Source organism: Neoarius graeffei, chromosome 11 (assembly GCF_027579695.1).
Source record: "Neoarius graeffei isolate fNeoGra1 chromosome 11, fNeoGra1.pri, whole genome shotgun sequence".
Taxonomy (NCBI): domain Eukaryota; kingdom Metazoa; phylum Chordata; class Actinopteri; order Siluriformes; family Ariidae; genus Neoarius; species Neoarius graeffei.
Genome location: NC_083579.1, coordinates 68,407,966 through 68,431,411, shown reverse-complemented (window position 1 = coordinate 68,431,411; position 23,446 = coordinate 68,407,966). Strand labels below are relative to the sequence as shown.

The 23,446-nt window shown below is 41.4% G+C and overlaps 1 protein-coding gene across 1 annotated transcript; it reads left to right on the top strand.

The window, feature by feature from the left end:
• Positions 1-889: 889 nt before the first annotated feature.
• Positions 890-23,114, top strand: prox2 (prospero homeobox 2). The gene is made up of 4 exons (XM_060933161.1): positions 890-2,496; positions 6,376-6,483; positions 19,149-19,343; positions 22,707-23,114. Exons 1-4 carry the CDS (start codon positions 985-987, stop codon positions 22,872-22,874), a joined length of 1,983 nt encoding a protein of 660 aa, XP_060789144.1. The 5' UTR covers positions 890-984; the 3' UTR covers positions 22,875-23,114.
• The last annotated feature ends 332 nt before the right edge of the window (positions 23,115-23,446 follow it).

Below are 23,446 nucleotides of genomic sequence, written 5' to 3'. Positions count from 1 at the left end.
AGTGTTGCGTAATATTTACATTACAAATGAGTTACACATGACATTTCTGTGTTAGCTTATCTTCAAAACAGGACCCTAACCAGTTTTGATCATTAAGGACCTTCTGGAAATATAGACTTACAAATTTTCTTTTGTAATTAGACATAGATGTGTATATTCTATTTCTGTACCATTTTCTGCGTTCCTCACGGATGTTCCCTATTCCTTTACAGATCGTTTTCAGGTAGCTTTTCTTTGTGCATCGCTCATCATACATCAATCTGACATAAACAGTGATTCAACCAAGTTGATTAATTTTAAATTCAGCTGGAAAAAATATTGTTTTATAAAGAAAATATTTTATTATTAGAATTAACCTTTTCCCCCTAAAAATTGGTTTATTCCAGCACGTTTCTTTTTCCTTGTCCTCATTCCACATTGTTTCATCTCATGATCACTTTCCAAATGTTAACAGCACGATAAATCTTTCACTCATTTTTTTAAAGTTTGGTACAAGACAGAATCAATCCACAATATTTACTATGGATGATATTATGCCATATTACAACGATTATATGTTTATGGAATTATTACAAAATTATCCATTAAACACAAAGAACACACAAAGAACAGCAATGATATATGACATAAATATATTTTTCTAGATTTTTCACCCTCATTTTACATAAAACACCCCCGACAATCTGCTTAAGTAGGATTAAATATCAGCTATAATACAGTTATACTGTACATTAATCAAAAAAGGTTGGATTGCTTTTACTGTGCTTAGATTTGTCGAAAGAAAGAAAAGAAAATGTTATGTTTGAGTCAAATATTAATTTTATGTTATTTAGTTTTACCCTATTCTACAATATTAAGTATTTCTTCTTTTATTTTTTCCCTTAGGTACACCAAATTAATATTTGAAGTCACTATAGCACTCTGATTTATTGTGAAGTTACATCAAGTCAAAGTGCAACAGAAAATAATACAGTTGTATTAAACATGAATCTGACGCCACCAGACCAAAGCATTCATAAGCCTAACGAGGTCTGCGTGGAGGACAACAAAGCAGATCTAATGCTCCAGTGCTTTCGCCGAGACATGTACGAGGAGCCTCTCTCCTCCTACCACAACGCACCGCTCATCACCCATCTCTTACGTAAAACCATCCACAATAAACGTTCCATTCTTAACAACAACCAACTTTACATCCCAGTGACCTCCACTGCTGGCTCCAGCATGGTTGAATCAAGACCTACAATGAGCGAGACTGCTCAGGACGACTGGAGTAACATGTCTTCCAAGGACAGCCAGCTGGAATCAGCGTATCCTGCTCATACTTCCAGTGGAATAAGCGCTGAACCTGAATGTCCACTGAGCGAGCACGTCCAGGCCAAACGAGCCAGGGTGGAGAACATCATACGAGGCATGGCGAGCTCACCAAGTGACAAGTCACATGCAGAAAGAGAGAACGCTGAGAGTGAAGTCAGCAGCTATGGCAGAGAAGTGTATAAAGAGAACAAACGCAAACAGAAGCTTCCTCAGCACCAGGAGCGAAATCATGTTGGAATTTCATCCACAAACCTTGATGCTAATATAAGCAGAGATGAAGAGTGTCGCAAGCTTCGAAAACAACTCCAGAGCATGCAACGGATCTTACATCAACTCCAGGAGAAGTTCCTACAGATGTATGATCACAGCAGCTCAGAAAGTGAAGAGAAAGGGGAACACCAAGACAGCTATGAACTTGATGTGAGCATGAATTCTGATGACAACAGTGCTCTTGAGCACAAAGATAGCATAAAACTAGATGATGGTTGTTTGAACTCGCAGAAATATCAAAAGAACCTCCAGGAAATGCTGAAATGTGAGCTCTCCAGGGCTATAAGTGAAAGTGTTGATATGGTGTTCAGAAAACTCTCCTTGATCCTCGAGAACCAATCACCCCAGTTACGCCTGTGCCAGAGTCCAGAGTACACAGGTATAGAGAAACGAGACCACCAAGCATGTGTTAGTGAGTCTTCTGATTTAGAGAATGCCACAAAACCAAGGCCTGTAGAGTGCTATGAAAGCACACCTTCTCACAGCCCAGAACATCAGACAGAAGCCTTGTCTCTAGTGGTCCGAAAACCTCCATTAAACCCTTTGGGTTCAGTAAGCCATTCAATAAAGAGGCCCTATCCACTGCACCAATCTCCATTCCAGTTCAGTCACAGCACTCCTCTGCATGACAGCCAAATCTTGGAGCATCTCCTCAAGTATGGACCTCATGCCAATTTTGCCGGGATCTCTTGCCTTCCTCCGTCTTTGGACAGATCATCGACAGAACCAGTGGCTCTTCCTTGGGAAAACATTGCTATGAGGTCGAAGGTAAACTCTGGTCACCTCGGGCAACTCCATCGTCCTGGGGCGCTCGGCCAAATGGCAGTAGATGGCCTTTGCCTCCCACATGTCAAGATGGAGTGTGGAGAACTGCAGAGTATGGCAGAGAGGAGCACCTTCATGTCACTCAATATATCCTTTTAAAGTTCAGGGCACAGCACGGTTTGTGTGTAATTATTACAGTGTTTATGATTTATCTCATGGCAATGTAACCAAATACAAATATATCTCATCTCATCTCATTATCTCTAGCCGCTTTATCCTTCTACAGGGTCGCAGGCAAGCTGGAGCCTATCCCAGCTGACTACGGGCGAAAGGCGGGGTACACCCTGGACAAGTCGCCAGGTCATCACAGGGCTGACACATAGACACAGACAACCATTCACACTCACATTCACACCTACGGTCAATTTAGAGTCACCAGTTAACCTAACCTGCATGTCTTTGGACTGTGGGGGAAACCGGAGCACCCGGAGGAAACCCACGCGGACACGGGGAGAACATGCAAACTCCGCACAGAAAGGCCCTCGCTGGCCCTGGGGCTCGAACCCAGGACCTTCTTGCTGTGAGGCGACAGCGCTAACCACTACACCACCGTGCCGCCTACAAATATATTATTTGGAAAAAAAGAAGATATGTTCTAAACTGATACGTAGTTAGCACTGTTGCCTCACAGCAAGAAGGTTCTGGGTTCGAGCCCAGTGGCCGACGGGGGCCTTTCTGTGCGGAGTTTGCATGTTCTCCCTGTGTCTGCGTGGGTTTCCTCCGGGTGCTCCGGTTTCCCCCACAGTCCAAAGGCATGCAGGTTAGGTTAACTGGTGACTCTAAATTGACCGTAGGTGTGAATGTGAGTGTGAATGGTTGTTTGTTTCTATGTGTCAGCCCTGTGATGACCTGGCGACTTGTCCAGGGTGTATCCCGCCTCTCGCCCATAGTCACTGGGGATAGGCTCCAGCTTGCCCTGCACAGGATAAGCGGTTACAGATAATGGATGGATAACACGGATAGAAAGTGCACTATTATTTTGAGCAAGCATTCAGATATGAAACGCAACAAACAAACAAAGATCATGTTCATTAACATGAACAGCATTCATTCATTCATTCGTTCATTCATTGTTAGCTCTTAGTGGGCGTTTAGTAATAGACGGACTTTAAAGGCAATCTTGGCAGTGCTGGCATTTTCTACCTTTGGGTTTTTCCCCCAGTGTTTCTGTGAACAGAACCCCTATCCGGATTGGATTAGTTTATCAGGGGGACGTCTGTAATAAATTTTCCTCCTGAGTGATCAAATTCTCGCATCCTGACAGCAATAAAGCATTACCACCAGAGAAATGTAATTCCGAATACAGATACAGATATTTGGAGCACTAAACAGATACAGGTATTGTCACTATTTTGGAGTATAACATATTAACATAAACATTTGCTTTCTATAATGGGCGGCAGGGTTTTGTAGTGGTTAGCACTGTCACCTCACAGCAAGAAGGTCCTGGGTTTGAGCCCAGTGGTTGACAGGGGCCTTTCTGTATAGAGTTTGCATGTTCTCCACGTGTCTGCGTGGGTTTCCTCCGGGTGCTCTGGTTTCCCTCACAGTCCAAAGACATGCAGGTTAGGCTAATTGGTGGGTCTAAATTGACCATAGGCGTGAATGGTTGTTTCCCAAGCCCAGAAATGGGAGGGTTGTGGCAGGAAGGGTGTAAAAACTATGCTCCAATTAATATGACGTGGATCAATCGGGTCCACATGGACCCCGACCTGGCAACAGTGCTAGACGAGGGAGATGATGATGATTCACTTTCTGTAATGTGTAACCCCGAGGCCTAGGAGAACTCAATTTTGTTTTATCAAAATAATAAAGGTCTCTAATCCAATCCAAACTAATCTAACCTAACCAAAAATCACTCTAATCTAAAAACTCAGCGTTACCCACGGTGTTTGCTTTTCATAACGCATACTCTTGAATATTCATACAAGTATTTGTGCGATTTATTGAACTGCTTTCTGAGCCACCTTGCATCTCTGTAATTTACTGTTATTTGCAATGTAGTGCTGTAGACGGAACAGAGAGAAGCAGCAGAACAAACTACCTGCTCCGGTAGCCCTACCGTGGTGAACAATGACTCGTTGAATTGAGTGCTGCACTGAGCAGGTCCACTAACCCAGACTTCAAGGAGAATATTTCCTTTGATCTCAGTAACCCCAAAGAAAATTGTAGCATCTTCTTTAATCTGGGCCCAGTAATGACTGTAAGTCCAGAAAAAGACAAATAAAAAGGAATACAAGGCTTTGATAAGTATTGTCAGGAACAAAAGCCAATTTTCAAAGGCAGAAAAAGCTGCAGTTTCTGCTCAGGAAATTCTCTTGATTTTCCCCCCACCCTCGACTTGAAAAGGTGCAGAATATGTTTCTGTACTCTCCATGTGATCGGAATGACCCACAGAGTTCACTTTTTTTTTTTTTGGTGAAAAGGAAGCTTTGCTATCATTAGGTTCAACCCCAACACTCAGAATATATGTATATACACTATACATGTGCGCATTTATATACTGTATGTACACACCTTGGCCTTTGGCCATCATTAATCTGCACACAAGAATGGTTTTAGATTAGATTAGATTAGATTCACTTTATTCATCCCACATTGGGGAAATTCACGTGTTACAGTAGCAAGAAAATGTCAAACAGATAACAAATAAAACTGAAATAAAAGTTAGACAAATGAAGGATTAAATACAGAGGGCTATTTGCATTATCTACCGTGAAAAAGTATAGACAAATTGCCTTATTGAGAGGCTCGGAAAAATTGCACATTACAGGTAGACTCTGTATATATACACACATATATACATAAATTATATATATATATATATATATATATATATATATATATATATATATATATATATATATATATATATATAAGTATGCATAAAAATAGTTTAGGGCCTATATTATTGCACATAATAATTGCATCGATGAGAGATGGCAGAGGTAGTAGTGATGAAGTAGTGCAAATTAAACGACAAACAGGTTATTGGTGCTACGTTACAAGTTGTGGGTGTTATACAGTCTGACAGCAGCAGGTATGAATGACCTGTGGTACCTCTCCTTCTTACACCGTGGGTGTAGCAGTCTACTACTAAAAGAGCTGCTTAAAGCCCCCACAGCCTCATGTAGGGGGTGAGAGGGGTTATCCATGATTGAGGTCAGCTTGGCTAACATCCTCCTCTCACCCACCACCTCAGTGAGTCCAGGTGAATCTTTTGATAGTGGTGAATCTCTCTTGTGTCACTATTATGTTTGTTTAGGATGCTCGGTTAGATCCTGCATTCTCAAGTCTCTTGCAGCATATGCTGTAGTTTTCTTCTGAACTGTGCTACAGGATATTGGCCTTTTATTCATCTTTTATTTCAGTATCCCTGTTTCAAAGGCACTGCTTACTAATAGATGTATGCCCCAATATGACCTTCCAGTGGATAAGAACCTATCACCTAATGCACGAGTCGCTGTATTATTCGCGAGAAATTTTAAAAAGTGATGCTCAGATGCAAGGCAGTGGGATCCTCATCTCCAAATCGCATTTGTTTCCTAGTGTTTTCCCAACAAATCAATTACTATTGACGAATATGAAACTAAGAGGCTTCTGAGGAAGTCTCTAATTGAAATCCCTAATCTGATTTGTTGAGCTATTTTTCCAATTAGCACGTGCTGTTAGGTGTTAATTGAGTCTATGGTTAGTGTAGAGCTGTGGAAATAGATTTAATTTGGACTGCACTGGAAAACCACTCGTCAAGATGAAGCCCAAGGAGTTAAATAGGACTCTGTATAGAATCGCTTTATATGCATTATATGAGCACGATGAATTCCGCGATAGCGCCAGTAAATTTAATACCAGAGAAGTCAGGGAAGCTTTGTGATTGAAAGATTACCATGTTGTATTTAACATTTTTCCGTACAGTATAGAAGTGCTTTCCATTTCTAACAAACGTATCGTCCTTAACTTTACTACATCCAAGAGGGGCTAACGCCTAACCATTTGAAGAAAGCCAAGCTGATGTTCTTCTACACACGCTACCCAAGTTCAAACATCCTGAAGACCTTTTTTCCTGATGTCAAGGTATGTTATTAATTATTCTATCCACATTCACTGGATATGAGCAATCGCGCGCTCCGATTGGCTACTCTACTACTACAGCTCATATACCGTGAGTAGAGAAAAACAAAATGGCGGAGCATGTTGCTGAACGCACCAAAGATGAAATAAAAACTCTACTCGAAAACAAAAAATACAAAAAAGCAAACAAATATGGAATAAAATTATTTGATGGTATATATAATTTTTGAAGAATTATTATTATCGCATTTTTCACAAACTGTTCGTTTCATCTCGCTGGTTTGTTTGCAGTCTAAGTGGAAATGATTTTGTCAGACGTTTTGTATAAAGTTTTTATTCATCGAATTTGCAAAAAATAAAAATAAAAATGCTCTGTTTCTCAAAATCCAGTGAATGTGAATATAATAAAACAGTTATTCCGCTCAATCTTGTCGTACATGGCTGATAGCCGACTCGGCACTACGTGCCTCGTCGGCTATCAGCTCATGTACGATTCAATTTCGTGGAATAACTGTTAATTCTTTTTTTCATGGTCCGGTTTCCATCAAATCCTGTGCTCTGATTGGCTGGCGAGTGGGTCCGTATCCTACGATACGGACCCCAGTTACAGCCTCTGGCGACTCGTTCATTCATAACAACAACAACAAACATAGTAGCATTTTTTGTCAAAAAATCTTTTTTGTAAAAGATTTATTTATAAAAGTATCAAAAATCTTATAAATTTTTGCCAGCATTTCTCAGGAGAATAGCATTAATTTTACATCATGGATAGTGATAATGACAGTGTTCACAGCTAAAGCGAGTTTTACTACCCTGAGGAAGAAGAAATAAAAGAAAACATTTCAGGAGAAAGCTAAAAACCTGTAACTGTTGCTAACGCTGAGCAAAAACATGGCTGAATCTTGAGTGACTCAATTTTGTATAAATAGGGGACTACATAGGCGGCAAATTGTAGTTTTTTTCCTGCCATGGAAGTGCACTTGTATACCGAGGAGGAAGCCATTTGCATTACAGCAGTGAATGAGGATTCAAAATGGCAGCTCGGCTCGGTTTTCCCTTTCGGATGCTCTTGTTTTCTGTTAGAATTTGGTAAAGAAAAAAATAAATATATTATTTACCAGCTTAAGGTCGGTCCGTATGGTGAAATACCGTGACCTCGGCCTTGAATACTGACCTCAGCCCAGAGGGCCTCGCTCATTATTTTCAAGACCTTGGTCCTGGTATTTCATGATACGGTCCTCCCAGCTGGTAAATAACATATATTTAACTGCACACAATTCAAAATATCTTGTATTTTTTTGTCAAGTCCACTGTCTTCCTTGTAACTGAAACCTTTAAATCAATTTGTTTATACAGATGTAATTTACCAGGGAGTTTAAACTATGTCCAATCCAGAAACATATAACTCTTATTTAGTGCATGACCATGACAAAAGAATAAACCACTGGCATAATTTCTCATTGAGATTTTAGGACTTTAAGCAACAGGGACCGATGGTTTATCTTTAACACAGTTTTTAAAAAAAGTTCCTCAAGTCAGCAAAAGGAGACAAAAGGAGAAAGGAGACAAGTTTGCAGCCTTCTCTATTCAGAGTTAACCCCTAAATGCTACACAGCAGTGAACTGTCAATAGGCAACAATAGAGCACTGCTGAACCGCACACAGAGACGAGGAGTTTAGGCCTTACAACAACAACCTGTGTATACTGACTGCACATCCTGTGAGTGTGTAACATGTCCTGAGGCTCAAAAGTCATCCGAATAGACAAAAACAGCACTTATTCAGACGGATTTATTATCTCTCACTATCTGTTCTTTGTCTGAGGACAGTGGAATGGTCCAGCTACCGTACAAGGACTAGAGATGGTCAAAGCAGATGAGTTCAAATATCTGGGGTCAACTGTACAAAGTAATGGTGAGTGCAGAAGAGAAGTGGAGAAGAGAGTGCAAGCAGGTTGGAATGGATGGAGGAGAGAAGGATGTCAGGAGTGATTTGTGACAGAAGGGTACCAGCAAGAGTGAAAGGGAAAGTGGACAAGACAGTAGTAAGAGCAGCGATGCTGTACGGTTTAAAGACCGGGGCACTGACAAAAAGACAGGAGGCTGAACTGGAGGGAGCGGAGTTGAAGATGTTGAGATTTTTATTGGGAGTGACAAAGTTGGACAGGATGAGAAATGAGTATATTAGAGGGACAGGACATGTAGGACGGCTTGGAGACAAAGTGAGAGAGGCGAGATTGAGATGATTTGGACACGTACAGAGGAGAGATCCAGGGTATATTGGGAAAAGGATGCTGGAGATAGAGTTGCCAGGGAGAAGGAAAAGAGGAAGACCAAAGATGAGGTTTATGGATGTGGTGAAGGAGGACATGAGGACGGTTGGTGATACAGAAAAAGATACGGAGGACAGGAGGAGATGGAGAGGAGATGGAGGGACATTATCCGCTGTGGTGTACCCTAACAGGAACAGCCGAAAGAAGAAGAAGAAGAAGACGAAGACGACTATCTATTCTTTGTCTTAAGAACACAGAAAACATGAATATTTACTCAAAAACTATCAGTTTAATTTATTTTTAATTGCTATTATTTTCTGAAAAACTTAACCAGGGATCACAGCTACTCGAACGTACCTCTGCTGAATAGTAGAATGAATGAATGAAAACATGCATATGTCCTTAGTTTACCAAAACAGAATTGTCTTGGGGAATAAAATTGTTGTGGCCAAAGTTTAATACTGACATTTCTACAAATCACAGCAAACTGTAAAGTAGATCATACACACAGAACCATCTGTCTTACTGTATTATGTTAAATCATATTATACTAGATCACAATTCTGACTGGTGCTGTTATAAGGTGTTGATCATTATTATATATACAGGACACTTTTTCGATGGAATAAAAACACGTGTTCTATTCCCTTCTAGCAGGTTTCATTCATTTGGTTTTATAGCATGCAGTATTGTTAGCATATCGCTTATCCTACGATATTGCATGGTTGTCAAGACAACATGACGTTACACGTTGGAGCTGATGCGAATGTTCAATGAGAAAGTTTTCTTGAAGCATTTCTTTGTTCGCCAAGAAAAAGAAAGATGCGTTGAACACCCGAAACGCTACCAAAACTTCATTAGATATTCTTCACGCATATTTACAAGAGAAAAACAGGCCAACAGACATCGACAAACTGGAAAAGAGAGTGTGTATGTATAATAATAATAATAATAATATTCACTGGCTTTTTTTCATGGTATACCATGATACTCGTCTTTGTCTCGTTCACTATCATGTTAGCTGAATGGAATATATCTGATAGACCACTCAAAGCCAGCCAATATTATTTAAATATTTTATAACAGCAGCTCTGACAGTAGATACGCAGCAAGGCAAACAAGAAGACAGAGTCATCTATATTCCCCGTCCTATATACCAACTATATACACTCAAAAAACCAACATGGGTGTCTGTTACATGAATCTAAGTCTAACATGTAACGGTTGACATTTAGGTCACTCAACAAAATTGTTTCTGGCTAAGTTAACGCATTTTACTTGGGTGGAAATACTTTCCATGATTTTATTACGTTCACTGAGCAAGTTATTTTTTTGAGTGTACCAAGTTTCAAGATATTATTTGTCACATTTTTCAAGTCCTGCTGCAGGAAACCAACCCTACCTCTTTACACTGACCTCAGCAGCCCATGGCATAAACCCACCGGACCTTTGGTCCAGGTGAGCTAAAAATGAAAATTCCTTACATTTCTTAGTATAAAAAGGCACATATACATTACTTAATCAACACATATACCAACTTTCAAGACCATCACACTCATAGTTTTCAAGATCTGCTCCGGAAACAAAACCTACCCTTAAAACGAACCTGAGAGACTAAGTCTGAAATTGTTTCCATGGAAACATGAAAAATTAAAATTTCTCAAATTTCTCAGGATGAAAAGGCACATCTACATCACCTTGTTAACATGTATACCAAGTTTCAAATCCGTATCATGAATAGTTTTGGATATATGCTCTGGAAACGAACTTTGCTCTTAGAAATTCAGTCAAAATAAATTTTTTATGTAAAAATTTGAAAAATACTTTTTGCCAAAAATCCAAAATAGCAAAAGGCACCAGTTCACATGTTGCTTGATATGTATACAAAGTTTTATGAAGATATATTCAGTAGTTTTAAAGATGGACGGACGGCTGGACGGAACCTGTTTCTATTGCCGCTTTTCCACTACAAACGCGGCTGAGTTGGGCTGAGCCGTGCCGTGCTGAGTCGAGCTGAGCGGGGCTGTTGGAGTTGCATTTCGACTACAACCGCACTGAACCGTGCTGGCTGGAAGTGGGTGGACACATTGGGTGGAGTTAGCGAAAGTGGGTGGACGTCAGGTGATGTCGTTAAGCAGCGCAAACAGTGACATCAGTGAGCTTTTAAGCGGTAGTCTAACGACCCGAATAGTAAACATTAAACATGGAGGACATGGAGTCGTTAGTGTTGCTGGTCTTGGTGCTGTGGCTTGTTGTCACCGACAACGCGGACAGATACTGGCAAGAGCGTATAGATGAGGCGAGGCGCATAAGGCTTCAGAAATTCTCGTAATTCGTAATTCTTCTTCTTCCGGGTTTACGGTGTTTACAGATCCCAGCGCGCTCGCGGGGCGTGTGTGGGCATGTGAGGACACTCCTCCTCACCAATCAGTGCACAGGGGAGTGTCTGCTCACGCCCCCAGCCTCACTCGGCTCGCTTTGGCTTGCTTCAGCCCCACTCCAAAACGGTGCGAGTTTTAGGGGCTAAGCAGGGCTGAAGAGAGCTGAGTCGTGCTGGTTTTTGGTAGTCGAAACGCGAGCCGTGTCGGGCTGAAGTGAGCTGAAGTGAGCTGAGAAAGGGTAGTGGAAAAGGGCCATAAATCTCCCACCAAACTTCATTTGGGCGGGGGATAATCACAGGGTTATATTAATGTGCTTGTTATAATGCATTATTGCTTGTATAGTAACAGCTAATTCACAGAGACTTGTATGGCAGATGCTGTACTTAAGCTAAAACAAATAATAAACAGTTAAAAAAAATTTAACAAAGAAAGGTTTCTGCTAAAGGAGAGTCTTCAGGATGGAGGAGTTTGCCCTTTCTGGTTTCTTGGTAAGATTACAGGTTCAATTGTTTTGTTTTATTAAAGAAAAATTTTGGGATTTTTTAAAACCTGGGCCCTATTTTCCCATCTCTTTGGGTCCAAATATTTACTAAGGACTAAAACACTTGAAATCGATTCAACATTTAGTTCGAACAAAATGTCTATGCAATGTAATTCTATGAGACAATAATCTGCATCAGAGTAAACGTCTTGTTTTCACCACTGACAGGCTAATAATGTTATTCACTCTCTAGAGATTCACCTGACCTTCTTTACCTCAATGTCTGTAAAGAAATTGTAGAAAACAAATGTTTCTGCAAGGGCGGCATGGTGGTGTAGTGGTTATGTCCTCTCACAGCAAAAAGGTTCTGGGTTCGAGCCCAGTGGCCAGCGAGGGCCTTTCTGTGCAGAGTTTGCATGTTCTCCCCGTGTCTGCATGGGGTGCTCCGGTTACCCCCACAGTCCAAAGACACGCAGGTCAGGCTAATTGGTGGCTCTGAATTGACCGTAGGTGTGAATGAGAGTGTGAATGGTTGTTTGTCTCTGTCTGTCAGCCCTGCAATGATCTGGTGACTTGTCCAGGGTGAACCCCGCCTCTCGCCCATAGTCAGCTGGGATAGGCTCCAGCCTGCTCGCAACCCTGCACAAGATAAGCGGCTACAGATAATGGATGGAATGTTTCTGCAGTCATCGTTTTATCTTTCTCTTCTTGCGGTCTCTGACGCAGCACCCCATTCAACGCCTCTGGTCGATTATCGCACGGAGGCTGTTTTCTGATGTTTACAAAAGGGATACTTTCCATGTTGTCAGATGCTCATTCATATTGTCATAATCAGCTAAATATTCAGGCATTACTTTCGAAATAGACCTTTTCCACAAATTCTGCATGACCTCTCCTTTTAGAAACATCAGAAAACAGCCCCTGTGTGATAATCGACTACAGGCACTGAATGGGCTGCTTCAGCAGAGACAGGAAGAAGAGAAAGGTAAAACAATGACCCAAAGAGACCCAAAGAGATGGGAAAATAGGGCCCAGTTAACAAACAAACAAACAAACAAACAAACAAACAAACAAACAAACAAACCTGGAGTTTTCCTTTAAATTCACAAGAAAGGAAAAAAGACGGGGTGGTAAGATGCATCACTTCCATTTTATACTAGAACGTACGGTATGTGGTAACAGGAACTAACTTGTTTCACTGATGTTCTACAACATTAAATGCAATTATAAACTGATCAATATACACTCACTAGCCACTTTATTAGGTATACCCATCCACCTGTTTTATGCAGTTATCTCATCAGCTGATCCCTTGACAGCAGCATAATGCATCAAATTATGCAGAGCTTCAGTTAATTAATGTTCACTTCAAACATCAGAACGGGAAAAATTGTGATCTCAAAGTGTGACTTTCTTTTACTTTGGCATGGGCGTTGGTTTGAGCCAAATGGATTGGTTTGAGTATTTCATAAACTGCTGATCTCCTGGGGTTTTCACACACGACAGTCTGTAGAGTTTACACAGAGTGGTGCAAAAAGCAAAAAAACATTGCGTGAGTGAGTGAGGGACAGTTCTGTGGGTGGAAACAAACACCTTGTCAGTGCCGTATTAAGCCAATGCGGTGCCCCTGGGCACTATACCTCAAGTGCCCCACCACCCTGCGCGCACGCGTTCAGTAACCTCCTGCACACACTCACAAGCCTTGCCCTTTGCTGTCAAAAATAGTAGCATATACATAAACAACAGTACACATAAACAAGGTCATTCTTCCTCATTGAAAATGTATTAAGTAGGCTACATCAGCCCATCAAATTCACTGAAAACAACCAACGATATGCATGTAGGCATATTGAAATGTCTTATTCAAAAATGAGCAGCATATATTTGTATGTCTCAATAAAAACCTTCAAAGCATCCATACTCTATTCTATCCATATTCAAATGTCTCAATTCAAAACGTGTATCAATTCAAACAGCATCAGCAATTTAAACAGCATCCATCTATATACAATACAGCATATTCAAATGTGTCAATTCAAAATGTGTATCAATTAAAATAGCATCGATCTAGGCAACATATTCAAATGTCTCAATTCGAAATATAAATTCAAATAACATCCAGTACAGGTCTCCCTCGCTCCCATCTTCCTCAAGGGGATCCTCGTCGTCGCCGACCCCTCGGCTAACACTGGCTGTGGTTGTAGCATCTCCCCGGCTAGTGCTAGCAGGGCCATCTCCCTCACTAGCATCGCTGATTTCACCAGCTTCGGCTTCAGCGCTGGTAGTGACAGCAGTTGTCGATGTTTTTATAAAAAAACGATCTAACACTGGAACATTTTTAATTGCAGCTACACGCCTGGAGTCTTTCTCTTTTTTAAATTTTCTCTTCGCACAACCACTCAATTGATGTCTGTCCATTTTTCATTTCTACTGCGGTTTTTAAAAAATTGATACATTTCACCGTAGGTGGACTGGCTCAACTGACAGGTTGAGCAAAGGGGGGTTAATGGTCACATAGGCCACTCTTGCTCAGAATTATGATTACGGTATTGTTGTTGTTCTTATGAAATTAGTGTTCATAATGAGCTATGACTATTTAACAGTGTCAAGTGTATAACCATTTTAAGTGTACAAACATTCACGCAAAATATTTTTAAACTTTCTGTCATGTGGTGCCCCCCCACTGGCTGTGAGTGGTTGGTGCCCCTGGGCACTGTGCCGCAGGCCCATATAGTTAATCCGGCCTTGACCTTGTTGATAAGAGCGATTGGAGGAAAATGGACAGATTGGTTTGAGCTGCCAGGAAGGATATAGTAACTCATATAATCACTCTTTACAACCGTGGTGAGCAGAAAAGCATCTCGACATGCAACAGAAAACAGAAGACCGCATTGGGTTCCACTCATGCAGCCAAGAACAAGAATCTTAGAATCAAGGATAAGTTCCTATTAAAGTGGCCAGTGAGTGTATATATATATCTCATCTCATCTCATTATCTCTAGCCGCTTTATCCTTCTACAGGGTCGCAGGCAAGCTGGAGCCTATCCCAGCTGACTACGGGCGAAAGGCGGGGTACACCCTGGACAAGTCGCCAGGTCATCGCAGGGCTGACACATAGACACAGACAACCATTCACACTCACATTCACACCTACGGTCAATTTAGAGTCACCAGTTAACCTAACCTGCATGTCTTTGGACTGTGGGGGAAACCGGAGCACCCGGAGGAAACCCACGCGGACACGGGGAGAACATGCAAACTCCACACAGAAAGGCCCTCGCCGGCCCCGGGGCTCGAACCCAGGACCTTCTTGCTGTGAGGCGACAGCGCTAACCACTACACCACCGTGCCGCCCGTATATATATATATATATATATATATATATATATCATCTCATCTCATTATCTCTAGCCGCTTTATCCTGTTCTACAGGGTCGCAGGCAAGCTGGAGCCTATCCCAGCTGACTACGGGCGAAAGGCGGGGTACACCCTGGACAAGTCGCCAGGTCATCACAGGGCTGACACATAGACACAGACAACCATTCACACTCACATTCACACCTACGGTCAATTTAGAGTCACCAGTTAACCTAACCTGCATGTCTTTGGACTGTGGGGGAAACCGGAGCACCCGGAGGAAACCCACGCGGACATGGGGAGAACATGCAAACTCCGCACAGAAAGGCCCTCGCCGGCCACGGGGCTCAAACCTGGACCTTCTTGCTGTGAGGCGACAGCGCTAACCACTACACCACCGTGCCGCCCTCTCATATATATATATATATATACACACACACACACAGAAAGAAAGAAAGCACAACTTTATTCATCACACACTTGTGAAATTCCTCTCTGCATTTAACCCATCCGAAGCAGTGAACACACACATGCACACACATGTGAGCAATGAGCACACACACATACCCAGAGCAGTGGGCAGCCATGCTAACAGCGCCCGGGGAGCAGTTGGGAGTTAGGTGTCTCGCTCAAGGGCACCTCAGCCCAAGGCCGTCCCATATTAGCCTAACCGCATGTCTTTGGACTGTGGGGGAAACCGGAGCACCCGGAGGAAACCCACACAAACACGGGGAGAACATGCAAACTCCACGCAGAAAGGCCCTCGCCGGCCGCTGGGCTCGAACCCAGAACCTTCTTGCTGTGAGGCGACCTTGCAAACCACTTACACCACCATGTGTATATATAAAATGTGTCATTTTTAATTTAAAAAATGCTAAAAATATGTAATCGTTGGCAAATTGGTAAGAGCCTTCACCTTTGTGCCAGGGTGCATCTCACCACCCAATCGTCGATTATTTTCCTGTAACAGCACACCCCTTTGTGTTTTATCCCTTACCTATTACACATCAGTGTTAGGAATACTAGGTACTGAAAGTAAAGTTTTTAAAGCAGGCTGACACACAATATCCTGTCTGGTTTGGCTCCTTCTACCCCTCGAGCACTTCCTGCTAGGACTGATGGAAATGTTCCCCTGCCCTCCTGCTCTCCAGGAGTTAGTGAGGTGAGCCTGGACAGAGTCTCCTCCTGGACCAGGGCTGACCCTTCTGTGAGAATTCAAAGTGAACAAAGACAAAGTTAATCCCAGTGTCTGATTTCATTCCTATCATCTACACCCACTGAAAGCGAGGCTTCCTTCTGGACTTTTCCACAGTCACGTTCTCACATGGTGTACAGAAAGGGAAGAAACATCTTTGATGGCAGCTCAGCCCTTGGGCATTTTTGCTCCACTTTTTTTCTTTCTCCTTTTGGATGACCAGATAAAATAACAAGGCTAATGTTAAGATTGAGTGTTCCCAGTGTTTTCGGGGCTCGAACCCAGACCTTCCTGCTGTGAGGCGACAGCGCTAACCACTACACCACCGTGCCACCCGGGCTCAAACCAAGAACTATTAATTTTTTAAACAATCAATCTAACAGGGCACGCCTGGGCAACAAAACACAACTGTCAGTTACACGTTCCAATATTTCTGATCACTTGAAAAATGGGCGTGTTTAAACAAAAGGTGCTATGTTTTAAGTTGTTTAACATATCTGCATGTAAATATCAGCAAATGAAAGCTGAAAAGCATCTTTTGATGCCAAACCCAAATGTCTTCAGTGTATACACTGATCAGCCATAACATTTTTTTTTTTAAATTTAAACATATTTGGGGTCAGAGTTTGCCCCAAGAGCATTAAAGCTCATCTAAGGGGGCTTACAATATGACCACTGAGAGGTGCAGTGAATAACACTGACTATGTTGTTACAATGGCACCTCTCAAGGGGTGGGATATATTAGTATTAGGCAGCAAGAGAGCACCCAGTTCTTGAAGTTGATGTGTTGGATCAGGAAAAATGGGCAAGCGTAAGGATCTGAGCAACTTTGACAAGAGCCAAATTGTGATGGCTGGATGACTGGGTCTGAGCATCTCTCAAATGGCAGGCTTGTAGTACTCGAGTCCGACTCGTGCCCTAATTTTAAAGACTCGTGACTTGACTTGACTTGAGCACTGATGACTCAGACTCGTGCATTAACTGCATTCGAACTCATAAATTGGAGACACAGACTCGTATTTTTTCCTTATTTTTTGTAACATGCTATAATAATTTGGCATAAGATATTTATATCTACATAAATTTTTGTACTAATTTCGTGCAAGAGTGTCACACCGATGCTCCTTGGCGCGTGCATCAGATAGACTCTCGGGCATGCCCCGGACAGCGCACGTGCTAAGTGGACTCTCGTTCATGCGCCGTAAACGACTCGTACCTGCACAGGATTTAGGTGCAATCAGCGCGCCGATATAAAAACTGTGAAAACACACTTACTTTGCGAAGTATTGAGTTGTGTTGCTGACACGTTACTGAGCCTTATTTCCTTGTTTGGTTTCCTGATTTCCTGTTTCTCGTCTTTGATTCTGCCGAGTCTACGATAACCTGTTTGTGCCTCGCTCGACCTATTGCCTGTTTCACTGTTTTATGATTTGCCTGCCATTCTGGATTGTTTACCGTCTCCACTTGTATGATTAAACACACTTTCTGCGCTTACATCCGTCTCCCAACCATCTCTGACAGAATACTTCACACTCCCTGACAAAGAGAAGCACATTCACCTGTTCATACGTCATGTTCAGGAACAAACTAATGTTAATGGCGCTGAAACAGCCACCGTCACATGGTGCGGTTGGAGTCTTGGTCTCGGACTCGACCCTAAAAATGTTTTAATGACTTTGACTTGAACACTGGGGACTCGAGACTGGACTCGGACTTGAGGTTTAATGACTCGACTACAATGCCAAAATGGCACATATTGTAGGGTGTTCCTGGTATGCAGTGGTTAGTACCTACCAAAAGTGGTCCACGGAAGGACAACCGGTGAACTGACGACAGGGTCACAAGTGGCCAAGGCTTATTGATTCATATGGGGCACGAAGGCTAGCCCATATGGTCCAATCCCACAGAAGAGCAACTGTAGCACAAACTGTTGAAAAAGTTAATGCTGACACCTTTCTGTTTTAGCCAGCATTAACTTTTTCAGCAGTTTGTGCTACAGTAGCTCTTCTGTGGGATTGGACCATATGGGCTAGCCTTCGTGCCCCATATGAATCAATTGGCCACTTGTGACCCTGTCGTCAGTTCACCGGTTGTCCTTCCGTGGACCACTTTTGGTAGGTACGAACCACTGCATACCAGGAACACCCTACAAGATGTGCCATTTTGGAGATGCTCAGACCCAGCCATCTAGCCATCACAATGTGGCCCTTGTCAAAGTCACTCAGATCCTTACACTTGCCCATTTTTCCTGCTTCCAGCACATCAACTTCGAGAACTGACTATTATCTTGCTGCCTAATACTAATATATCCCACCCCTTGACAGGTGCCATTGTAATGAGGTAATCAATGTAATTCACTTTACCTGTCAGTGGTCATAATATTATGGCTGATCGGTGTAGCAAAAACAATAGAATTGGCCTTGTTGTTCCAATACTTTAAGAGGGGACAGTATATATTTATCCACTGTTTCATATTTTATATAAATCTAGATACAGAATGTACAGCAGTACTATAAGTGTATTATGTTCTTGTAAAGTGAAGATGGTTTCTAAATAATAAAATAGAAAATGACTTACATATCTAAAAATAGTGTAGTACAGAACATCAGTAGTCAAATAAATAAATAAAAAAATAAAAATGAAACTTTGGTGTGGTCACCCTTTAAACCTGCATCAGCTCTCTGAGCCACCGAGTCGTCTTATAAGGAAGTGGGTTTGTAGGTTGTTCTAAGCGTCTTTGAAAATGTGCCACAGTTCACATGGAGACTCTGGCTCTCACTTGCTTTTGTTTCTGCAGAACCCAGACGGCCTTCATATCTTTATCTGAATACGTTATTACTTAACGATACTGTCTTTCTGAACATTTATCTCTAACGTTTTTAAATGAATGCTTCAGAATGGAAAATTTATTAGTTTTTACACATCTCAGAGGCAATATATTTCATTAAAATGTTTCTTTTTTGTTTTTCTCATCTATTTTCAGTTTAATCGCTGTATCACTTCCCAGCTAATCAAGTGGTTCAGTAACTTCCGAGAGTTCTACTACATTCAGATGGAGAAGTTTGCACGCCAGGCCATCCTGGATGGAGTGAGTGATGTGAATGACATGTCTGTTACCAGAGACTCTGAAGTCTTCCGTGCTCTTAACATGCACTACAACAAAGCCAACGATTTCCAGGTAGGGTTCCTTTCACACATGCTCAAATGACCAAGATTTACAGTATCGGTTACAACATGGACACGCCTTATTCAATTTGTTTCCTGATTATTTTGAAGCTATTTTGATCTAAAGGCTTATGACAAGTTTCTCGTCCTTGGTTGGTTCAGCAACACGCTCCGCCATTTTGTTTTTCTCTACTCACGGTATATGAGCTGATATCCTACTAGTAGAGTAGCCAATCAGAGCTCGCGATTGCTCATATCCAGTGACTGTGGACAGAATAACATCTGTTCTACCACAGCACTGTCAAATCCTTGATTCTGACTGGCCAGAAGGTGTTGATTAATTTTCTATAACAGCAGATTTACTACGTGTTATTTCGTAGTTTCAAAGTTTTCATCATTATTGTACAAAACAAAACAGTAAAATTTGAAAGAAATAATAAAATAAATAAGAAATTGAGAATAAATAAGATCTGAGAGTGTGTGATTTAAAAAAAAAAAGATAACTATTTAACAGTTATTCCATGAAATCGAGTCGTACATGAGCCAATAGCTGATGAGGTGCGTAGTGCCGAGTTGACTATAAGCCATGTACGACGAGATTGAGTGGAATAACTGTTTTATTCTATCCACATTCACTGGATTTTGAGAAACAGGGCATTTTTATTTTTTGCAAATTTAGTAAATAAAAATTTTATACAAAACATCCGACAAAATCATTTTTGCTTAGAATGTAAACAAACCGGCAAAATGACAGTAGCAATTTGTGAAAAATGCTATAATAATAATAATTCTTCAAAAATAAAAAAGATATGTTCTTACCATCAAAAACTTTCATTCCATATTTTGTTGCTTTTTTGGGGGGGTTTTCTTCGTCTTCTTTAGGATTTTTTGGTGGTTGGCAAACCAACTTAAAGGTGCATTACTGCCACCGACTGAGCTGGAGTGTGGAACGGGAGATATGGGGGGGATGACAAACAAACAAACAAACAAACAAAAAATATATATTCTTTTAGCTATTTCTGTTTGTTTTAAATACGTGATAATTTTTGTGGTTTTATTTTCGAGTACAGTTTGTATTTCATCCTTGGTTGGTTCAGCAACACGGTCCACCATTTTGTTTTTCCCTACTCACGGTATATGAACTGATATCCTACTAGTAGAGTAGCCAATCAGAGCGCACGATTGCTCATATCCAGTGAATGTGGATAGAATAACATCTGTTCTACCACAGCACTGTCAAATCCTTGATTCTGATTGGCCAGAAGGTGATGATTAATTTTCTATAACCGCAGCTCTGACAATATTACCAGTTGCCAGGCAAATCCTGAGTTTATTTTACCGAATTTGTTCTAATATGTTATCGTTTCTATAGTAACAGCTAATCACAGGGGCTTGTATAGCTGATGTTTCACATGAGCTAAGACTAGTAAGGAGAGAATTAAAAATGTTGTTGTTATTTAACAAAGAAAACCGTATCATTGGTTATACGGTGAAGTTTATTGTTAGGCGATTGTTTATTTAACGGTTATGGATGGAGTCTCCGGTGCTTTGTAATGCTCAGTGCCGTTTCCCAAAAGCATCGTAGCACAAAGATCATCGTTAAATGGTAGCGCGAGCAGCACAATGAACACACTCTCTTCCAGTTAAGATGTTCTTAGTGTTAAGAGGCTTTTGGGAAACCCACCCCAGTATGTTTTTTCCTGCTTTATTTTGATTTATTTGACTTCAACAGAGAGAAAGCATGAGGCTGATGACGGAATGATTATTTATAGCTGATATTATGTAAGTGATAACAGGAACTACATTTTTTAATGAATAAAAATCATTAGAGTTGTTAAGTTACTGTAGTATAAGAGGAATAAAACACTTCAGGACACGCGGTAACTCTGCTTTGCGTCAGGACGCATCACACCACTTCATCATTTTCCGAATAACAGCATTTCCCCAAATGTTTTATTTCTTACTTAACTGCTCCGTGACTTCCTGTTTCTTCCCTTGAGTATGATACATACTGTACATGAAATAAAGCTGTGCACTGATCCTGTCAGCAGATAATCACGTAGAGCCTCTGTCCGTGGTGTGACCCATGTGTCATACTGCACCTTTGGCAGCTGTTATCCAAGAGCGCAGCACCGCTTTAGCCTGCTGTGGGAAGAGGAAGCCACAGAATCCTGCTAAAACAACTCAGGATTAGGAACTGGCCATGCCTGAGTGAGGCTGGGATTGCTACTGATGCGGAACGCTGAGAAAGACGCCGCAGATTCTGAGGATGAAGGGCCGGCTGATGGGAACGAGTGGAGACAGTTGTCTTTACCTTGGGCATAAGACATTCCTTTCCCAGGGCTTGCTTTTGTACTTGGAGAAAGAAAACAGCCCATGTGAACCATCAGCAGCTTGCTTAGCCATTCTATGGGAAAAAATGACACTAGATAGATCGTGCTTCTTCCCACTAAATGCCTGATTGCACTGAATTATGTGTGCACCAAAAGGTTTAAACTCCATAAAGGCCTGAGTTCTGATTTCTTTTTTTCACAAACAGTTAATTTCGAAATGAAAATCAAAGCATCAGTCAGTGCCACTCAGCTAATGGTTCTGACGCTGTATTTGTTTGAAACATGCTGAGAGTAAAGGCTGCATGTAAAAAAAAAAAAAAGGGGCGCACTGTTTTGAAGCGAGCACATTAAATATTGCACAAAAAGACAAGATCTACAGTAGTAGTTCAGAGTACTGTGCTAATGAATAGGTTACGCGAAAGGGAGATCATACTTGTCCATTGCCATTCTCTTCATGCCATCATGGTGTTACATCAAAGACTGAGGGCAAGCATTCATTTCGACACGAATACTTCAACCCTGTCCTGCTCTTGTGTGAATATTATGAGTTCACATGTTGTTTCCCGTGGGCGGCACGGTGGTGTAGTGGTTAGCGCTGTCGCCTCACAGCAAGAAGGTCCGGGTTCGAGCCCCGTGGCCGGCGAGGGCCTTTCTGTGTGGAGTTTGCATGTTCTCCCCGTGTCTGCGTGGGTTTCCTCTGGGTGCTCCGGTTTCCCCCACAGTCCAAAGACATGCAGGTTAGGTTAACTGGTGACTCTAAATTGACCGTAGGTGTGAATGTGAGTGTGAATGGTTGTCTGTGTCTATGTGTCAGCCCTGTGATGACCTGGCGACTTGTCCAGGGTGTACCCCGCCTTTCGCCCGTAGTCAGCTCAGCTGGGATAGGCTCCAGCTTGCCTGCGACCCTGTAGAACAGGATAAAGCGGCTAGAGATAATGAGATGAGATGAGATGAGATGTTGTTTCCCTGAAAAATGAGAATCCTTTCATTTCAGTTTATACCATTACCACTATGACCTTCTGTCATCTTTCTTTGATTGACAGGTGCCTGAGCGCTTCTTGGAGGTGGCTGAAATCACCCTGCATGAATTTTATAACGCCATTTCCCACAGCAAAGATACAGACTCGTCGTGGAAAAAAGCCATTTACAAAATCATCTGTAAACTGGACAGTGAAGTTCCTGAGGAGTTTAAATCTCCTTCATATTTGTAGATAAATTTGCAAGGTATGACCAATTGCAGGCCTAAAAGAGGTTCATAACCAAGGAAATGTTATGATTTTATCATCATGGATCGAGGTCTGATATCGGCTGTGAATGTGAGATTCAGTAGACAGTTTTGCAATGTGTTCACTCCTGATACAGGGACTCAAATGTCATATAGCTTTCTTTTCATTTGCGTGAATTGTACTTCATTTTATACTGCCAAGTTTATATGTCAAGTTATGCAGTTTTGTTTGGAGAAATGTATCCTTTTTTTTGTTGAAAAAAAAAAAGAAATGTGTCTTCTGTCATCCTAGAAACTGGAATTTATTTAGCGTGAATTTGTCTTATAGAAAAGATTCTGCGATAAGTTGTAACTTTCATCTTATGGAGGAAAAAAATGTCTGTAAAAAATTAAAAATATGTCTAAAGATACAGTGGATATTAAAAGTGTACACACCCCGTTAAAATGCTAGGTTTTTCTGATGTCAAAAAAAAAAATGAGATCACGATAAATAATTTCAAAACTTTTCCCAACTTTAATGTGACCTATAACCTGTACAATTCATTTGAAAAACAAACA

Bases quoted from the DNA above. Each gene is read 5' to 3' on its own strand.
- prox2 (XM_060933161.1), top strand. From the start codon at position 985: ATGAATCTGACGCCACCAGACCAAAGCATTCATAAGCCTAACGAGGTC. The intron at 2,497-6,375 runs ATATCCTTTTAA...TAACTTTACTAC, and splicing joins GCACCTTCATGTCACTCAAT to ATCCAAGAGGGGCTAACGCC. The intron at 19,344-22,706 runs GTAGGGTTCCTT...TTTGATTGACAG, and splicing joins ACAAAGCCAACGATTTCCAG to GTGCCTGAGCGCTTCTTGGA.